General features: G+C 42.6%; 1 protein-coding gene across 13 annotated transcripts in view; it reads right to left on the bottom strand.

The window, feature by feature from the left end:
* The window catches only part of ALPK1 (alpha kinase 1), a 156149-nt gene that overhangs the window by 25808 nt on the left and 113710 nt on the right, over positions 1–16631 (bottom strand). For all 13 annotated transcript variants that reach the window (XM_063809742.1, XM_063809745.1, XM_063809744.1 and 10 more), the window contains one exon: positions 3738–3936. In XM_063809742.1, coding sequence (XP_063665812.1) covers positions 3738–3936 — 199 coding nt within the window. The remainder of the gene's footprint in view (positions 1–3737; positions 3937–16631) is intronic.

The following is a 16631-nucleotide window of genomic DNA, read 5'->3' as shown; positions in this document are numbered from 1 at the left end:
CCTGTCTATATAAAAACAAACTTGCATGCGCTGTCTGTTCTGTGGGGAATTCCCCATCAATTACTATTACTTTCTCTTTTTTTTCTTTTTTGTTTTCTTTCTTTCTTTTTTTTTTTTGAGACAGAGTCTCACTGTAATCCAGGCTGGAGTGCAATGGCATGATCTCGGCTCACTGCAACCTCTGCCTTCTGGGTTCAAGCAATTCTCCTGCCTCAGCCTCCCAAGTAGCTGGGATTTCATGTGCCTGCCACCACACCAGGCTAATTTTTTGTATTTTTAATAGAGATGGGGTTTCGCCATGTTAGCCAGGCTGGTCTCGAACTCCTGACTTCAGGTAATCCACCCGCCTTGGCCTCCCAAAATGCTGGGATTACAGGCGTGAGCCACTGCCCAGTCTGTTGCTTATAAATTTTAATGTAAGGTCATCTTTAGCCAAGAATATTTTCCTGTGAGATTCCCATGGCCCTGGGTGTGGATACTTCTCTAGAGTATAGTTTTGCATTTGATCTCCTGGGGCCCAGAAATTTCAGTCTTGAACAATTTTTTTTTCTTAATTATTTGATGGCAGGTTTCCTGCTTTGTGGGCAGAGTAAATTCAGACTCCACACTCAAATTCGGCACAGAGTTGAGACCTTTATTTTAGATGAGAGTTTTTTTTCCCCTCCATCCCAGAGCTTGGGCAGAGAGCAAGCGTCCTTGTAACTTCTCTGGGCAGGCTGGTGGGATTGTTCAGTCTCCTTTTGTAGCCTGTGCAAACCTTTAAGAATTCCAGCTTGATGCAAATATTTTACTTCTCACATGGGCACAAGGCAATTGTCTCTCATCTCTGCCCAGGGATTAAAATGACAGCCCCTTCCCTTGAGGACTTTGCTCAAGTGTAAGTTCCTTTGGCTGTGTGTCGTAAGCAGTAGTCTATTGCTGTGATTTTAAATACCTTTTATGTTTCAGTTACCTACAAATCTTTAATTCACCATATTTATGTATTTGTAATGGGAGAAGATTCTGCACGTGCTCAGTCCTCCATGTTAATGGAATTGGAAATCTGAGCCTTTATCTGTAACTGTGGTTTGAAAGGTTTTGTCTCCTAATTTCAGGCAAGAGTGAGGTGAGCAGGCCTTGTGAATTGTCTCTCTTTTTTTTTTTTTTTTTTTTTTTGAGACGAAGTCTTGATCTTGTGCCCCAGGCTGGAGTACAATGGCGTGATCTCACCTCACTGCAACTTCCACCTCCGGAGTTCAAGTGATTCTCCTGCCTCAGCCTCCTAAGTAGCTGGGATTACAGGCGGCTGCCACCACGCCTGGCTAATTTTTGTAGTTTTCAGTAGAGATGGGGTTTCATCATGTTGTCCAGGCTGGTCTCGAACTCCTGACCTCAGGTGATCCACCCGCTTCGGCCTCCCAAAGTGCTGGGATTACAGGCATGAGCCATAGTGCCTGGCCTTGTGGGTCTTCTCTTGCTTCTGACATCCCACTACATTGAGTGTTTGGCTGGATGGAATCCTATGGTGGATACCAGGAAGCACTGGATCAGATGGATAATAGCAAGACTGCTGTCCTCTCATATTACCTTTGTTTTTCTTCCTTACCTCTTACAATATTATATAATCTCTTTCACTTCTCCACCCCACGATTCCTAAGTGCTGGGCCTGAGAGCCTCCTTTCAGCAAATCTTCTTCTGTTACCCCTAAGCCATCCCTGCTCTCAGTTCCAGTCCTTCTCTCTCTCTGAGACACCCAGTGTAGGTGGAGGCTCCAGATGTTTTGGGGTAGACGTTTACACAAGAAGACTTAACTCTGAGGCTATATTTGTCTTTCTGTGGCACTTTTAATAGTGTCTTTGAGGAAAAGACAATCCCAACCATTAGGGAAAAAGATCCAGGACCTTTATGTTAGACACAGGATAATGTGAGCAGAGGAGCATCCTATTCATCATGATCATCCCAAAGCTTTCTCATTATCAGGAGAGAACTGCTATACCACCTGGTTAGAATCTTGAGAGAAATAATTTTAAAAACCCTCCCAAAACTAATTTAAAAAAAGGAAACCGGGTCAGGCATGGCAGCTTGCACCTGTAATCCCAGCATTTTGGGAGGCCGAGGTGGGTGGATCACCTGAGGTCAGGAGTTTGACACCAGCCTGGGCAACATGGCAAAATCCAGTCTTTACAAAAAATACAAAAATTAGCTGGGTTTGGTGGCGCATGCCTAAAATCTCAGCTACTTAGGAGGCTGAAGGGGGAACATCACCTGAGCCCCAGAAGTCGAGGCTGCAGTGGGTTGTGATCAGGCCACTGGGCTCCAGTTTGGGCAACAGAGCGAGACTGTCTCAAAAACAAAACAAAAACAAAAATGGAAACCTGAAAGACCAGTTTGGACATGTAAAAGCAAAGCTATCAACGTCCCTGTTTACCATTTGACCTCAATTTCCATGTCACACTATAGCAATGCTGTATGGCACAAAATATGCTACATTAACTCTGTTCCAAGCTCTTCTTGATGAGAACCAATATTAGAACCCGGTCTGTACCCTCCAGCCTTCACCACTCTGTTTCCCTCAGAGAATGCCCTGCTCATACATCATTGCCATCTGACACCATCGGAAGGAACAACAGTTGTTAGGTTTCTTTCATATCCCACACATTATAAATTACATCAGGAACATTTTAAAGAAGAAATTTTTCCTAAGTTCAGCTCTGTCCCTGAGTTACTTGAGATAAGTAAATAACAAGACATGCACAATTTATGCACAGTTGCAAGAACTTGAGCGTAAATGAACTTGGGCTTTTGAAAAGGTAACCTCCACTAGCCCATTTCTCCCGTGTCCTTTTGTCTCTGTCCCTCTCTGCATTCAGCAATTGTCCTATTTAGCATAGTTAGTACAGTTCCTTTTCAAAGGAAATGAAGTAAAGAGATTTTAACCTCTTAAAGACCAGAGTTATTAAAATAATAGCAACAGCTAAAACCAATCAGAAAATGAACCAGTCCCATTTCTGGGAGGGGTAACTTGCCTTCTCTTTTCATCCTTTACTTTTTCAGTCTTGGAAACAGGAATAACAGGCTACACGTTTCTAAATCTAATGGCTATCAGCAATTTAAATAATTCAAGAATTCTATGGAAGTGGACTTTGCAGTAATGCATAGCAGGCCCCCCTCCCCTCCAGCCCTCTTCCACACCACATCTTAAGTTAGAATGTCAGCCTCCTTTTTCATTTCATTCAAAGTGACAGGGAAAAAAAAGATACTTTAAGACCTAATCAGGTACTGTACCGGTGTTCTGAATGATGAAAAAAACCCCTCAAATTACTTCAGTGGGTTTGTCAGCTCTATTGTCAGCTTAGTCAAGTGGCCCTACAGAAAGGAGACAGGAGAGCGAAGAGAAAATAGTAGAATTCTAATCTGCTTTTTAAAGACTCTTGGTCAGAAGTATAGCAATTCAGATACCCCTGTTTGAAAGCAGCAGGACAGATTTGTTAGAAGACAAAAGCTCCAATTAGTATTTTCCACACCCTTTCACAATTTTCTCTACTGCTTTTGGCTCTGAAACCCTTTATGCCAGGGCCTTTGTGCTGGCAAAGAGGCGGGTGGAAGGGCACAGGGGCGGGGGAGGGGAGCCCCGGGCTCGGAAAGATGGCACACAGGGCCCGGGTGCTCCGGGTGTCCCACAGAGGTCAAGTAGCTTGGGAGGGAAGGGGACCAGAAGACACTGAGGACGCGGGGGCGGCCAGCAGGAGGGAGCATACCTGAGTTCACGGAGATTCGGGCTTGGCGAATAACCACCTGCGGGGCAATTGGCGTGGCTGGCTGCAACTTGTGGAGACCTTTGGCGACCTGCAGAAGTTTTCCAGAGACGTCGAGCCCATACAGGAACCGGTCCACCAAGAACACAATAGCTGCCGCAGCCGCACAGTCCCGAGCGAGGATGGAGGCCCTCAGGGACGCCTGGAGGAACAGCGTGGAACATCGTGAGCCAGGCGGAAACGCTGGCAGGCTGAGGGCCAGGCTTAGCGTGGGAGGCATTTTCATTAATACAACAAAACCCACAGCTAGGAAGAGAAAAATACTTTGTTAGGCAGCTGAACCAAAAGAAAATAGAAAAGTCCAGTTCAATTGTGCAATAAAATAGTATTTCCTTTATTCAATTTCCCCCATTACATTTATAAAATTATAGAAGCGATAAATGCATACTTCCTGTTGTTAAAAACTCAAACAATACTAAAGCACATAGGGTAAAAAGTTAGGGCCGGGCATGGCGGCTCACGCCTTTAATCTCAGCATTTTGGGAGGCCGAGGCGTGTGGATCTCTTGAGGCCTGGATTTTGAGACCAGCCTGGCCAACATGGTGAAACCCCATCTCTACTAAAAATACAAAAATTAGCTGGGTGTGGTGGCATGCACCTGTAGTCCCAGCTACTCGGGAGGCTGAGGCGGGAGAATCACTTGAACCCAGGAGGCGGAGGTTGCAGGGAGCCGAGATCCAGCCACTGTACTCCAGCCTGGGCGACAGAGCGAGACTCCGTCTCAACAACAACAACAACAACAACAACAAAACTATATAGGGTAAAAAGTAAAAGCGCCCCATAGTTTCCCCACCCCTTATCTTATTTCTTCTCTTCCTGCTCCAATTCTCCTTGACAATGGTTAGGGAGAGACGTTCCTTCCAGAACGCCTATCCTTTTATTTATATTTAGACATTAATTGATCGTTGTCTTGCTTTGCCTTCTCCTACCCTTCCTATCTCTTTCTCTCTCATACGTAAATGACGTCACACTAAACATATTGTTCTGCTGTTTTCTTCTTTCAATCATCATCATCTGGGAGAACTTCCACATTAGTTCATGACACTCTGCTTCATTTATTGCCTACATTTTAATTAGGAAGAAATACAGAATTTTAGATAACAGTCCATATTTGATTTATATCATCATGTTTAGTTAATGAATAAAATAAGAAAAAGAAGAAAACCAGCATGAAATGAAAGTGTAACATAAAGAGCGAGAAGTAGAAATAAATAATCAAATTTTTATGAAAAAACATCATCATCTTTTGCTCTGCTAGGGTGTTATACTAAAGACCTTTGATTTAGTGGTCACGTAGCTAGTAGCATAAATGAGTTTATCACCCAAATACTATTATCTTCATATGCTAAACTAAATCATGCTGAGCGCTTTCTGGGCATGTTTATTCACGCATGAAGCCTAGAAAGCATTGTAAGCATTGCCCATTTTCCTACCACAATGTTGCTACACAAAGTACTGCTTTCATCACCACATAATCCTAAGTACTAACACTTACTGGGCAAAACCAGGTGCCAGGCACAGTGCTAGGTGATTTATATGCACTAATTCAATAAATCCTCCTAGCAATCCTAAGAGGCACGTTCTATTATTATTCTCTTCTGTAAGATGGGAAACCTGAGATGCAGAGAGGTGAAGTGATATGCCAAGGTCACATGACTAAGAGCTGGGGTTTGAACACAGGAGGTCCAAATCCAGATCCTACATGCTCCCTTGTTGTCCTGACTCTATGTTAGGAAACTGGATGGAGCTGCTGGGAGTGTGGCGAGGCCCAGGTAGGGAGTTAACGGGGCAGAGTACCAGAAGAAGAGAGTTGCACAAAGCAAGTTCAGAGATCTGCAGAGGGTCCCCTTTGAGTCAATTATCTGATATTTACTATTATGTTAATAAATACCATATGCATAATTGGTTACAGGATATTTGTATTTACAGGCTTTCATCAATCAGGTAATGCCTGCCAAATACCAGCACAATAATCTTTCTTTTTTAAAACTGATGCTTACTTAACATGTTGAGATTTTTAAACTACCAATGTGCTTATTAAGTATAAAATTTTTTACTCTATTAATCTTTTTGGTCTGAGTCTATCATTGCTGTCATTGTGATAGAATTGCCAACTGTTGGGGAGAATATCTCTTCTCTCCTCTCGATGTTTCCTTCCATGTGACGGAAGCTCAATGACTGTAGCATCCTCGGCCTCTTTCTATCACTTTCCCCACTCTACTTCATGAGGGGTGGAGTGACTAATCTGACTAGTAAATTTTAGAAGGATAAAGTGGTGGGCATGTATGACTTCTCTTCTCCCTTCTTTTTTCTCTTGGGAACAAGCTGTCTAAAGGAAACAGCAATTTGTCGTTACTTTTCTATATCATAAGTCTTGTCTAGTAAGCCGCCCTACATGGAGTATTCTGCTTGACCCTGTAATTCCTGTGACTAAATGGGGACGTCTATATAATTTTGGGGTTCCACTAGCAGATTCCCTATGTCTAATACAAAGCTATATCTTCTAACTTACCCTTTATTAGAATTAAGGGGAATATTTCATCTCTTGTTTGCCTCTTTTGTTTTATTTCTCCATTTGCTCAGAATCCAGGAGAGGAAGAGAGGTACTATTGATCAGATCCTCCCAAAGACCCTGACATGAATAACTGCCTTTCTAAGGCACACCATAACCCTTTCTAGGGAAACTGCTGTGCCCACAGCCCCTGTCTTTGAGGTAGCTGTGTATTTTGCTACTTGGCCTTGACACCCTTTTTTCTCCACCCCACGACCAGATCAAGGCCACTGGATTGAGAGTAGCTACCTGATAACATGACCCCTCATGATTCTGTGGCCAGGCTTTAAAAAACCAACGTATCAATCTGAACTAAAAAATATAGAAAGAATTTGCCTGTTGTTGAAGGATAGGAGGAAAGTAGAGTATAGCCAAGCCATGTTTATGGGCAACACAAGGGAAGATCCAAGAATGGCTCTGAAGGCAAGTCCATGTTTTCATGAGTGCCATTCTAGGAATTACATGTCTCATTTAGTATGCCACATGTATTTTCAAAATAATGCACACCCCCTTTTTTGTGTTTACTTGATTGAGCTTCTGTTCCTTCCAACTAGAAAAAGCCTAACTAAAATTGCCATGCTCAAAACTTCGACTGAGTTCGTCAAATAAACCGTCAATCGGAAAAATGCAAGTTTCAAAATGAGAAAAAAGTCTGTTGGCTGAGCGCAGTGGCTGAAGCCTGTAATCCCAGCACTTTGGGAGGCTGAGGTGGGTGGAACACTTGAGGTCAGAAGTTCAAGACCAGCCTGGCCAACATAGTGAAACCCCATCTCTACTAAAAATACAAAAATTAGCCAGGCGTGGTAGCACATGCCTGTGGTTCCAGCTACTCAGGAGGCTGAGGCAGGAGAATCACTTAAACCCAGGAGGAGGCAGAGGTTGTAGCGAGCCAAGATTGTGCCACTGCACTCTAGCCTGGGCAACAGAGCAAGACTCAGTCTCAAAAAAAAAAAAAAAAAGTCAGTCATTGGCATTCATAAAATGTAAATCAAAGATGGAAAAGCAAACTGATGGTTTTATATGTGGCCAGCTTTGTCTAATAAGGCCATTCTCTCAGCAAGGCCAGTACTTCCTGTGCTAAGGACACATAGATATAGTCCTTTGTTTTGTATCTTCAGCTACTATCTTCAGTACTTGAAGTTTCTGCCACTGACAGCCTTCCTTCTACTTTTGCTTAGAAAGAACAACACTATTCCTGCCACCCTGCTCATGGCTGTGGACCTTGGGGGGTACTCAGATAGCCCGTGAATGCCCTCTTTTTGATGTTACACTTCAGTGCATGCTTGATTTCTAGTTCTGCTCTCCATTTTTTTTTTTGTCTTTTTTGAGATGAAGCCTTGCTCTGTCACCCAAGCTGGAGTGCAGTGGTGTAATCTCTGCTCACTGCAACCTCTGCCTCTCGGATTCAAGCAATTCTCCTGCCTCAGCCTCCTGAGTAGCAGGGACTACAGGTGCACGCCACCACGCCCGGCTAATTTTTGTATTTTTTAGTAGAGACGGGGTTTCACTATGTTGGTCAGGCTAGTCTCAAACTCCTGACCTCTTAATCTGCCCACCTGAGCCTCCCAAAGTGCTGGATTACAGGTGTGAGCCACCGTGCCCAGCACTGCTCTCCATTCTTATTAGTGTCTCACTTCAGTTTTAGGGAAGCTGCAGTAACTACTCAGACGGCAATGTTCAGAGGCAGGCTATTCTCCAGAGGTGATTCCCCACTCTTTCCTCACAGGGAATAATGGTTTCCACTTGTATAGGACCATCTAGTCTATGAAAAATGTTCACACACACTATGACATTTAAATTTTATAGTAACTCTAAAATCTAAACGAGAAAAGGAAGCTGAAGCTGTGAGATTCAGTGACTTCCCAAAGTTACAAAATCAAAAGAGTCAGAGCTAGGCAAAAATTCAAGTCTCTCTCTCTTTTATTTTTATTTACTTATTTTTAATTAATTTTTAGAGACAGGGTCTCACTCTGTCACCCAGGCTGGAGTGCAGTGGCTGATCATATAGCTCACTGCAGCCTCAACCTCCTGGGCCCAAGTGATCCTCCCACCTCAGTTTCTGAGTAGCTGGCATTACAGGCATAAGCCACTGTTCCTGGTTTCTCTCTTTCATAGTGGTAAAAAATGCATAACATAAAATTTGCCATCTTGACCTTTTTCAGTATGCATTTCGGCAGTGTTAAGTATGTTCATGTTGTTGCAAAACAGATCTTCAGACATTTTTCACTTTGCAAACCCAAAACTTTATACCCATTAAAAAACAACTCCCCTTTTTCCACTCTCCCCAGTTCCTGGCAACCACCATTCTACTGTAAGGGTGAAGAGGTGTGACACCTTTCCTCTTCCATCATAAGGGTCACCGCTGACACTCCTATAACACAAGACAGGTTAGCAAGAGAAAAGCATAACAAATTTATTTAATCAAAGTTTGACGTTACATGGGAGCCTTTAGAAATGAAGACCCAAAGACCCAGAAAAACTTCCCATTTTTAAGGCTTAAATTTGACAAAGAATAGACAGCCATGTAGAAATGTGATTGGACAGAAGGAGTATGACTAATGATAATAGACTAGGTGCGATGGGACTCAGCAAGACCTATCTGGTGAGATTTTTCTCAGCCTGTCTGTGTAGTATCCTTCCTTCCAGGTACAGGTCTTATAATCTATCAGACAAGATAGGACAGAGAATTTTTTTATGGCCAGCCTCTACACAGAAAGGCTGGGAAAGGTTAGAGTAATATTTCTAGGTTTTATGGCTTGCTTTGGTGGAGAGGGATTCTAACTTCTATGACTTGCCTTGAGGAAGAGGAATTCTGTGGTTTCTATGACTTGGTTTAGTGGTGAAAGAGGGGTGAGAGACAGGAAAGCAGGAGAAGGTCAGAGAGAACTTGCTACTGAGGCTGCTTCTGGGGTCTTCCAATCTCCTTTACTTCAAAGTACTTAGCATGCCAAAATGCCTTACTTTGGGGTATCCTTTTCTGAGCTCCAACATTACTTTCTGCTTCTATGAAGTTGACCACTTTAGATACCTCGTATTAGTGGAATCATACAGCATTAGTCTTTTTACTTCATTTAGCATGATATATTCAAGGTTCATCCATATTGTGGCATGTGGCAAGATTTCCTTCCCTTTTAAGGTTGAATAATATTCCACTGTATGTATATACCACATTTTGTTTATTCATTCATCCATCCATCAATGAACATCTGGGTGGCTTCACTTCTTTTTATTGTGAATAGTGCTGCCATGGACATAGGTGTGCAAATATCTCTTTGACACCCTGCTTTACTTCTTTTGGATATATACCTAAAAGTGGGATTATTTGATCACATGAGAGTTTTATGTTTAATTTTTTGAGGAACAGCCATACTGTTTTCCACAGAGTTCGCACCATTTTACAAGCCCACCAAGAGCGCACAGGTTCCATTTTCTCCACATCTTTGCCAATACTTAGGAACACAACTCTCTTGAGCATCAGTTCATCTTCTGCTTTTCCCCTGTGGCCTCAGCAAGGTTCTGTGGAGCAGTGCCTAATCTGGGAATAAGAAATTGGGGCTTGGCAGAGTGTTGTGGCTCATGCCTGTAATCCCAGCACATTAGGAGGCCGAGGCAGGTGGATCATGAGGCCAGGAGTTCAAGACCAGCCTGGCCAACATAGTGAAACCCTGTCTCTACTAAAAATACAAAAAATTAGCCAGGTGTGGTGGGGCGTGCCTGTAATCTCAGCTACTTGGGAGGCTGAGGCAGGAGAATCACTTGAATCTGGGAGGCAGGGGTTGCAGTGAGCCGAGATTGCACCATTGCATTCCAGCTTGGGTGACACAGCAAGACTCCATCTCAAAAAACAAACAAACAAAAAAGTTGGGTCTTTAAAGCTGGGGCTGAAGTCACTGTTGAGTCCAAACAGTGGTTTTAGGGGCCCCGCTTCCTTCATTATAATGAGAAAATTCTATGAAAAGAAAAACAGGGACAAATAAAAACAAATTCCAAATAAAAAGAGTGATCTTGTTATATATTTTAAAATGAGAGAAAGGAAAGAAGACTTCCCAGGAGGTGGCTTTTAATTTTCGTGTTTGATATTCTCTAGCAAAAGTTGGTATTATGAGAGCAAATGATGATTTGGTGATAGCTGGGGATCACTACAGTTGGGCACTCCTCACAGTGAGCTACAAGGACACTTTGTAAGTCCAGTGGCATCCTTTATGAAATAATGGTCTCCCTGAGTTATGAGACAGAGCTTCTTGGAGTCTGGAGAGGCCCAGGTAGTGAGTTCACAGGGCAGAGTACCAGAAGAAAATAGCTGCACAAAGCAAGTTCAGAGATCTGCAGAGGGTCCCCTTTGAGTCTTCAGCAGAATATTGATCAGCTTCTGCATGGAAAGAAACTACCCAAAGCTGGGGAAAAAGCCACCTGAAATGAACATAGGAAGCAATTCTTAGGCCTCAAGCAGCTTGCGTTTCTATCACCCAGTGTAGAAGAGTCTTGTCATTTACAGGGCATGGGGTGGAGTATTCAGAAAGGTACTGCTTCGGTAGGGAGACTAAATTAGCCTTTGACTATGAGTGTTCTTGGCCAACTCTGATAGCTTAGAAGCAAGCTTCAAAAGGATCAAATTATTTCCTAACTTGACTGAGTCCCAGAACAAAGCTCAAGAATATTTATAGGCACACAAAAATGTTCACAATCCAAGAAGGTAAAGTTTACAATCTGGCATTCAGTCAAAAATTGCCAGGTATGAAAGAAGCCCAGATTGCACAGAAAAAGAAATCAATAGAAAGTGACCCCCAGATTACAGTTCAATAAGGTAGAGTAAAAATTAGGTATATGCAGTAGAGACATGGAAGATATAAAAATTGATCCAAGTCAAATGTTTACAGATTAAAGCGATATAATGTCTGAGATGAAACCATGAGTATCTCAGTTTGTTTCCTAGCTCTAGCACTTATTTGTCACGGCAAGTTACTTAACTGCTCTATTCTCAATGACCTCATCTGTGAAACGTGGATAATATTCATTTGTGGTGCTGTTTCAGGATTAGAGGAAGTATGGGTCAAATGCTCAGCACAGAGCTTGGTAGATTGTGGGTGCTTAATAAATGACATGGAACACCATGAAAAAAATGGAAAGAAGTCAGCCACTCATTTCCACTCACTTGTATGACGAGGTATAAACAGGCACAGACAGACTCCCAAAGTGAGTTTCAGTGGAAGTTTCAATAGAGCAAAACAGAAATAATGGGTCATGCATGTAACATCTACAAGGTTTATCTCAGAGAATGGCTAAACCTCTCATTTTTTTCAGTCTCTTTCTTCTCTTCACCAACTCCGAGGATTGATGTTACTGGAAACTGAGAAAGGAAAAGGAAAATGAGCGGGCTCTGTGGCACTTGGTGAGGGAAAGCTGGGTCTTGAAAGGGGGCCTTCTCAGCACACACGTGCGAATTGCTTTTGGCTGTCGCCAATGGAGGAATCCCTCCCCAAGCACCTGTAAACTGATGCTGCAAACACCCCATTCTGCATCCCTCAAGAACACGCCATATATTTGAGCAGAGAACACTGCCTAATCTATTTTTCCCCCTTCTACTCTTAATAGATTGGAGCACAAAAGCCTGAGAGAGGGTGACCTGCCAGACAAAAGGGCCTTTGAGTTCCTTGGAAAAGTAGACTTGGAGGAGGATGGAAGGAATCCAAGTGGCCCTATTATTTCCACTTGCACTAATTAGACATTTTTCTGTCAGCTATTGAGCACTGCTGAGAGGCCAAACTCACTGAATTCATTTCTAAAGTGTTTACAGAAGTTTGCATCTGTTTGTGTCTCTTCAGGAGGAAAATAAGCACTTCAATAGCATTGTGGAAAATCTAAACGAAGCATCCTATTCTGGAGGACCTGGCATCCCCGCAGCTGCATAATTTAACTCCGTTCAGGGCCCAAACCTCTCGCATCTCTCTCCAAGACCTAACGATGCAAAATGCAGAGAAGTCAACTCAGGAGAATCTTTTCTTTCTTTTCATTTTCTTTTCTCTTTCCCTTTTGAAACGGCAGCATGCTGTGAACTACATACAGATTTAGGTGGGTATCATTCTTGCAGCCCCTCTGTCGTGTTTCTACCAGCACTCTGAGAAATTAATACCCACTTTCATTTGCTGCCAAGTAAGGGGATAGTAAATTCCTCAGCAGCAAAGCAGAATACATCATCATCCTGGGAATCTTCCCAAAATGTATGCCGGGGAGGGGGCGGGGGGCACTCTGACATCAGAAGGAGAAAAATGAAAGAGGGCCAAACTGTGTGGTAGGGAAGGGATGCTAAAGAGTTTCCCTACATGGTAAAATGTGCCTGGGTTATGCACAATTAGATTAACATGAAAGAGAGCCCCTCTCCCTCCCCCAACCCCTAAAAAAGAAAGAAAAAGAAAACAACACAAAAACCCTAACCCACTGACTACATGGGCAATGCCTTTGAAATGCATATTGGTCTACATGGAATTTGATTCAGGGTTCTTTTTGTTTGGGTTTTTAGGCCCACGACTGACCTGCCATCACAGAGGACTCAAAAATATGATCTTTTTAGGTAGTGTCACAGTAACAGTTTTAGTGTTGGGATGAACATAGTATAGCTCAAGATCAAAAACGTACAGGGACTCTAATCCTTTATTTTTCCTCGGAGCTGGCTTAGGGGAAGATTGTCCAAATAGCAACCAAATTGTATTTTTCCTGTTATGTGATCATGTTTACATAAAAATATGTGGATATGGATGAGAGAATGTGCTGGATTTCTGAAGAGAGAGGCTCACAAACACATGTACACAGACACACGCATAGACACACACACAGTTGTTTTTTCACATCTGTTTTCAGGATGGGAAATAACGGGGTTCTAATTGTGTTTAAGGCACAAAGGGAACTTCATGGCTAGGAAGCTGAGTCAGGTGGTAAAGGAATTAAACTCCACAATGAGATTTCGATACACAGATGATTGAAAAAATGCTAAAGAGCCTTTTCTAAGGGCTCTTGCTAAACAGCAGCAAGGAAAAGTGTGTGCTGTTTTCATGGTTCCTTGCATTAGCGCCAGCCCCTCCCGATGCTGAGCATCAAGTTTAGGTCCCAGCTATGGGTTCAAAGCTGTGATGTGTTCACAGCAATGACAATGGCAGCTGTTCTCAAGGAGGGGCTGGGTGAGGGGGCTCAGAACTGAAGCCATCTGGCACTGCAATTGGCAGGAGCAGTGTAAAGGGAAATTATTGCTGCATAACAAATTGGGAGATTGGTAAAAGGTAGGGAAATATGGAAGGGAGGTGGGGAAGTCCTGAGATGAGGAATTAGCAGAATAAACACACGAAAAGTGATTGACGCCTGCATAGTTATCCATCAATAGTAAAAGCAGAGTGAAAGTGGTACAGATCAAACTGGTGGACTCAAGTCAATGGAAGACCAAACATAGCATGCTCCATATTTGTCCACCCACTAAATGTGATAAGGAGGTGAGAAGAAAAAGCTGACCTTTCTTAAGGTTTATGCCCAGGGCCTGTAAACATTTCATTGGCCTTTCTTTCATTTTTACCAATAGAAAATGCAGATTCAAACCCTTCTGAAAAATAGTTGTAAGCTTTTTCTCTATCTTAATATCTGAAGATAATATTTTGGATCATCTCGCCCTTTCTCAGTTCTACTGTATATGGAGTTGGCCATCTGTTAAAGGGAAAAGGAAGCAGTATTAAAATAGGCAACCATTTCACCAGGATCCCTGTGAATCTCATGGCACTGGGAGCTAGGGACCTGCACACCTTACCTCTCTTCTGATGCCCAGGTTGTTATGGCTAGCATGAGTCCAGTCATCATTCTTTGTGATTTCAGCAACCACATTGATGATTCCTCCAGCACACTGGTGTCTCTTGCCCATGACCTTCTTCTCTCCAACTATCTTCTTCTACACCCCACCTTAGTCACCTACTCTCATGGTTGGTCATACCTTAGAATGTACCATTTTGGCAGCATTTAAGAATCTCAATTTAAGCATTGCATTCTCTGGTCTTTATCTCTTGTTCTTTCAGCTTCCTTCTTCTATAGCACAAATCCAACAATTCTGCAACCTTTCTGGGACACCCGTACAATTCACTGACCCTACTGTTTTGTACTATCCCATCAGTCATCTCATGTCCTCACTTGCCTCTTTAAATTCCATAGTGCATAAATGTAATAACTTTTAAAAAGCATTCTTGTCTCCTCTCCCTTTTTCTGCCTCTGTTATATTTTTCTAGCAAAGGCCAACCATGCTTACTGTTAGAGAAAAACCTTGGCCTCACATTAGAGTCACCTGGTAGGACTTTCAAAAGTCCAGACGCCCAGATGGCAGCCCAGACCAGTTAAATCAGAATCTCTGGAGTACACCCGGGCATCGGTTTCTTTTAACAATCCCAGGTGATTCCAATGAGCAGCCAGAGTTGAGCACTCTGGCTGAGCGAGGCTGATCTTCCAGGCTCTTTCCCCAACACTCACTCTCACCTCCCTTCTGTGGATGAAACACATTATCTGATGGGGGTGACATACCTGGCTCAGACCTCCTCTCTCTTCTCTTCACATCTTCCTGCCAGGGGAGAGGGTACATTCTGGCCTGTTCTGCCTGAAGGAAAGTTCCTGCCAGCAACAGGATGAGTCTGGAGTGAAGAATTTTCCAACCCACATCTGAATATTGAAAACCACATTCTCCTATCTGTTTTATAGTCATAAAAGTTACTCTTTTGTATCTGTCTTTCAACTGGTTCTGAATGCAGGAGGGTAAGATCAATGTTATTTACTGGCATCCCAAATTCCAAAATTATATCGAATTATCTGCCTAACCTGAGCTTCTACCTAAGCAAGTGAAAATGGCTGGAAAAAAACACAACCATGATACTTTAAATTTATGATTGTAACCTGAAGATGGCTCCCATTACTGCCCGGCAATTGGGACTACATTTCTACCTCCTTCTCTCTTTCCAACCAAAATTCCTCTAATTCTCCTGAGTCTCAGCTGTTAACCTTGATTGTTATTTCACTGAGAAAAGAGAGTCAATGAGAAGAGATAGTCCTTATTCTTTTACCTAAATTTGCCAACCCTCTTGAGTTGGAACCTATGTGTTTCATCTACCCTTCTCTGGTAAGTGTGATACCAATATCTTACTTATAGATTCAATTCTTATCCTTCTTTACATTATATCTCCCTTCTCTTCTGCATCATTAATTTCCCCCGGATAATTCTCATCTGCATCCAAACATGTTGTAATAGCATCCACCTTAAGAACAATAATCTGGAACCAGAAATATCATTTGACCCAGCAATCCCATTACTGGGTATATATCCAAAGGATTATAAATCATTCTACTATAACGACACATGCACACGTGTGTTTATTGCAGCACTATTTACAATAGCAAAGACTTGGAACCAACCCAAATACCCATCAGTGATAGACTGGATAAAGAAAATGTGGTACATATACACCATGGAATACTATGCAACCATAAAAAAGAATGACTCCATGTCCTTTGCAGGGACATGGATGAAGCTAGAAGCCATCATTCTCAGCAAACTAACACAGAAACAGAAAACCAAACACTGCACGTTCTCACTCATAAGTGGGAGTTGAACAATGAGAACACATAGACGCAGGGAGGGGAACATCACACACCGGGGCCTATAGGGGGGTGGAGGACAAGAGGAGGGAGAGCAATAGGACAAATACCTGATGCATGTGGGGCTTAAAACTTAAATGACGGGTTGATAGGTGCAGCAAACCACCATGGCACATGTATACCTATGTAACAAACCTGCACGTTCTGTACATGTATCCCAGAACTTAAAGTAAAATAAAAAAAAGAGAGAAAAACAATCCTTTCTTGGTCACACATCTGTCTCCAGCTCCTATCCCATTTCTCTGCTGCCCTTTCTAGCCAATCCCAAAAGAGTTGTCTAAACTCACTGTCCTCACGTCTTTACCTGCCACTCTTTTGTAAATCTATAATTCTCATCCCCAACACTTCACTGTACCTATTCTTTTCAAGGTTGCTAACAAATCCAGTGACCATTTATTTATTCTCATATTATTCAAACTCCTAGAAGATTTAGCTGAGCAAATCAATCCCTCTTTAAAAAAGAAAAAAATTTCTGGTGCTTCTGTCATTGCATATTCTCCTGGTTCCCCCTTCCTTGCTCTGATTTGCTGGATCATGCTTCTTTCCCAAATTCTGAACAAGGAAGGCCCTAGCGATCAGTTCTGAGACTGCTTCTCTCCTCCAGGGACACTCAGCCT

The sequence above is a fragment of the Pan troglodytes genome, chromosome 3 (assembly GCF_028858775.2).
Source record: "Pan troglodytes isolate AG18354 chromosome 3, NHGRI_mPanTro3-v2.0_pri, whole genome shotgun sequence".
Classification (NCBI taxonomy): Eukaryota; Metazoa; Chordata; class Mammalia; order Primates; family Hominidae; genus Pan; species Pan troglodytes.
Note: the sequence above shows the minus strand (reverse complement) of the source record. Positions and strands in the feature narration are given on the sequence as shown.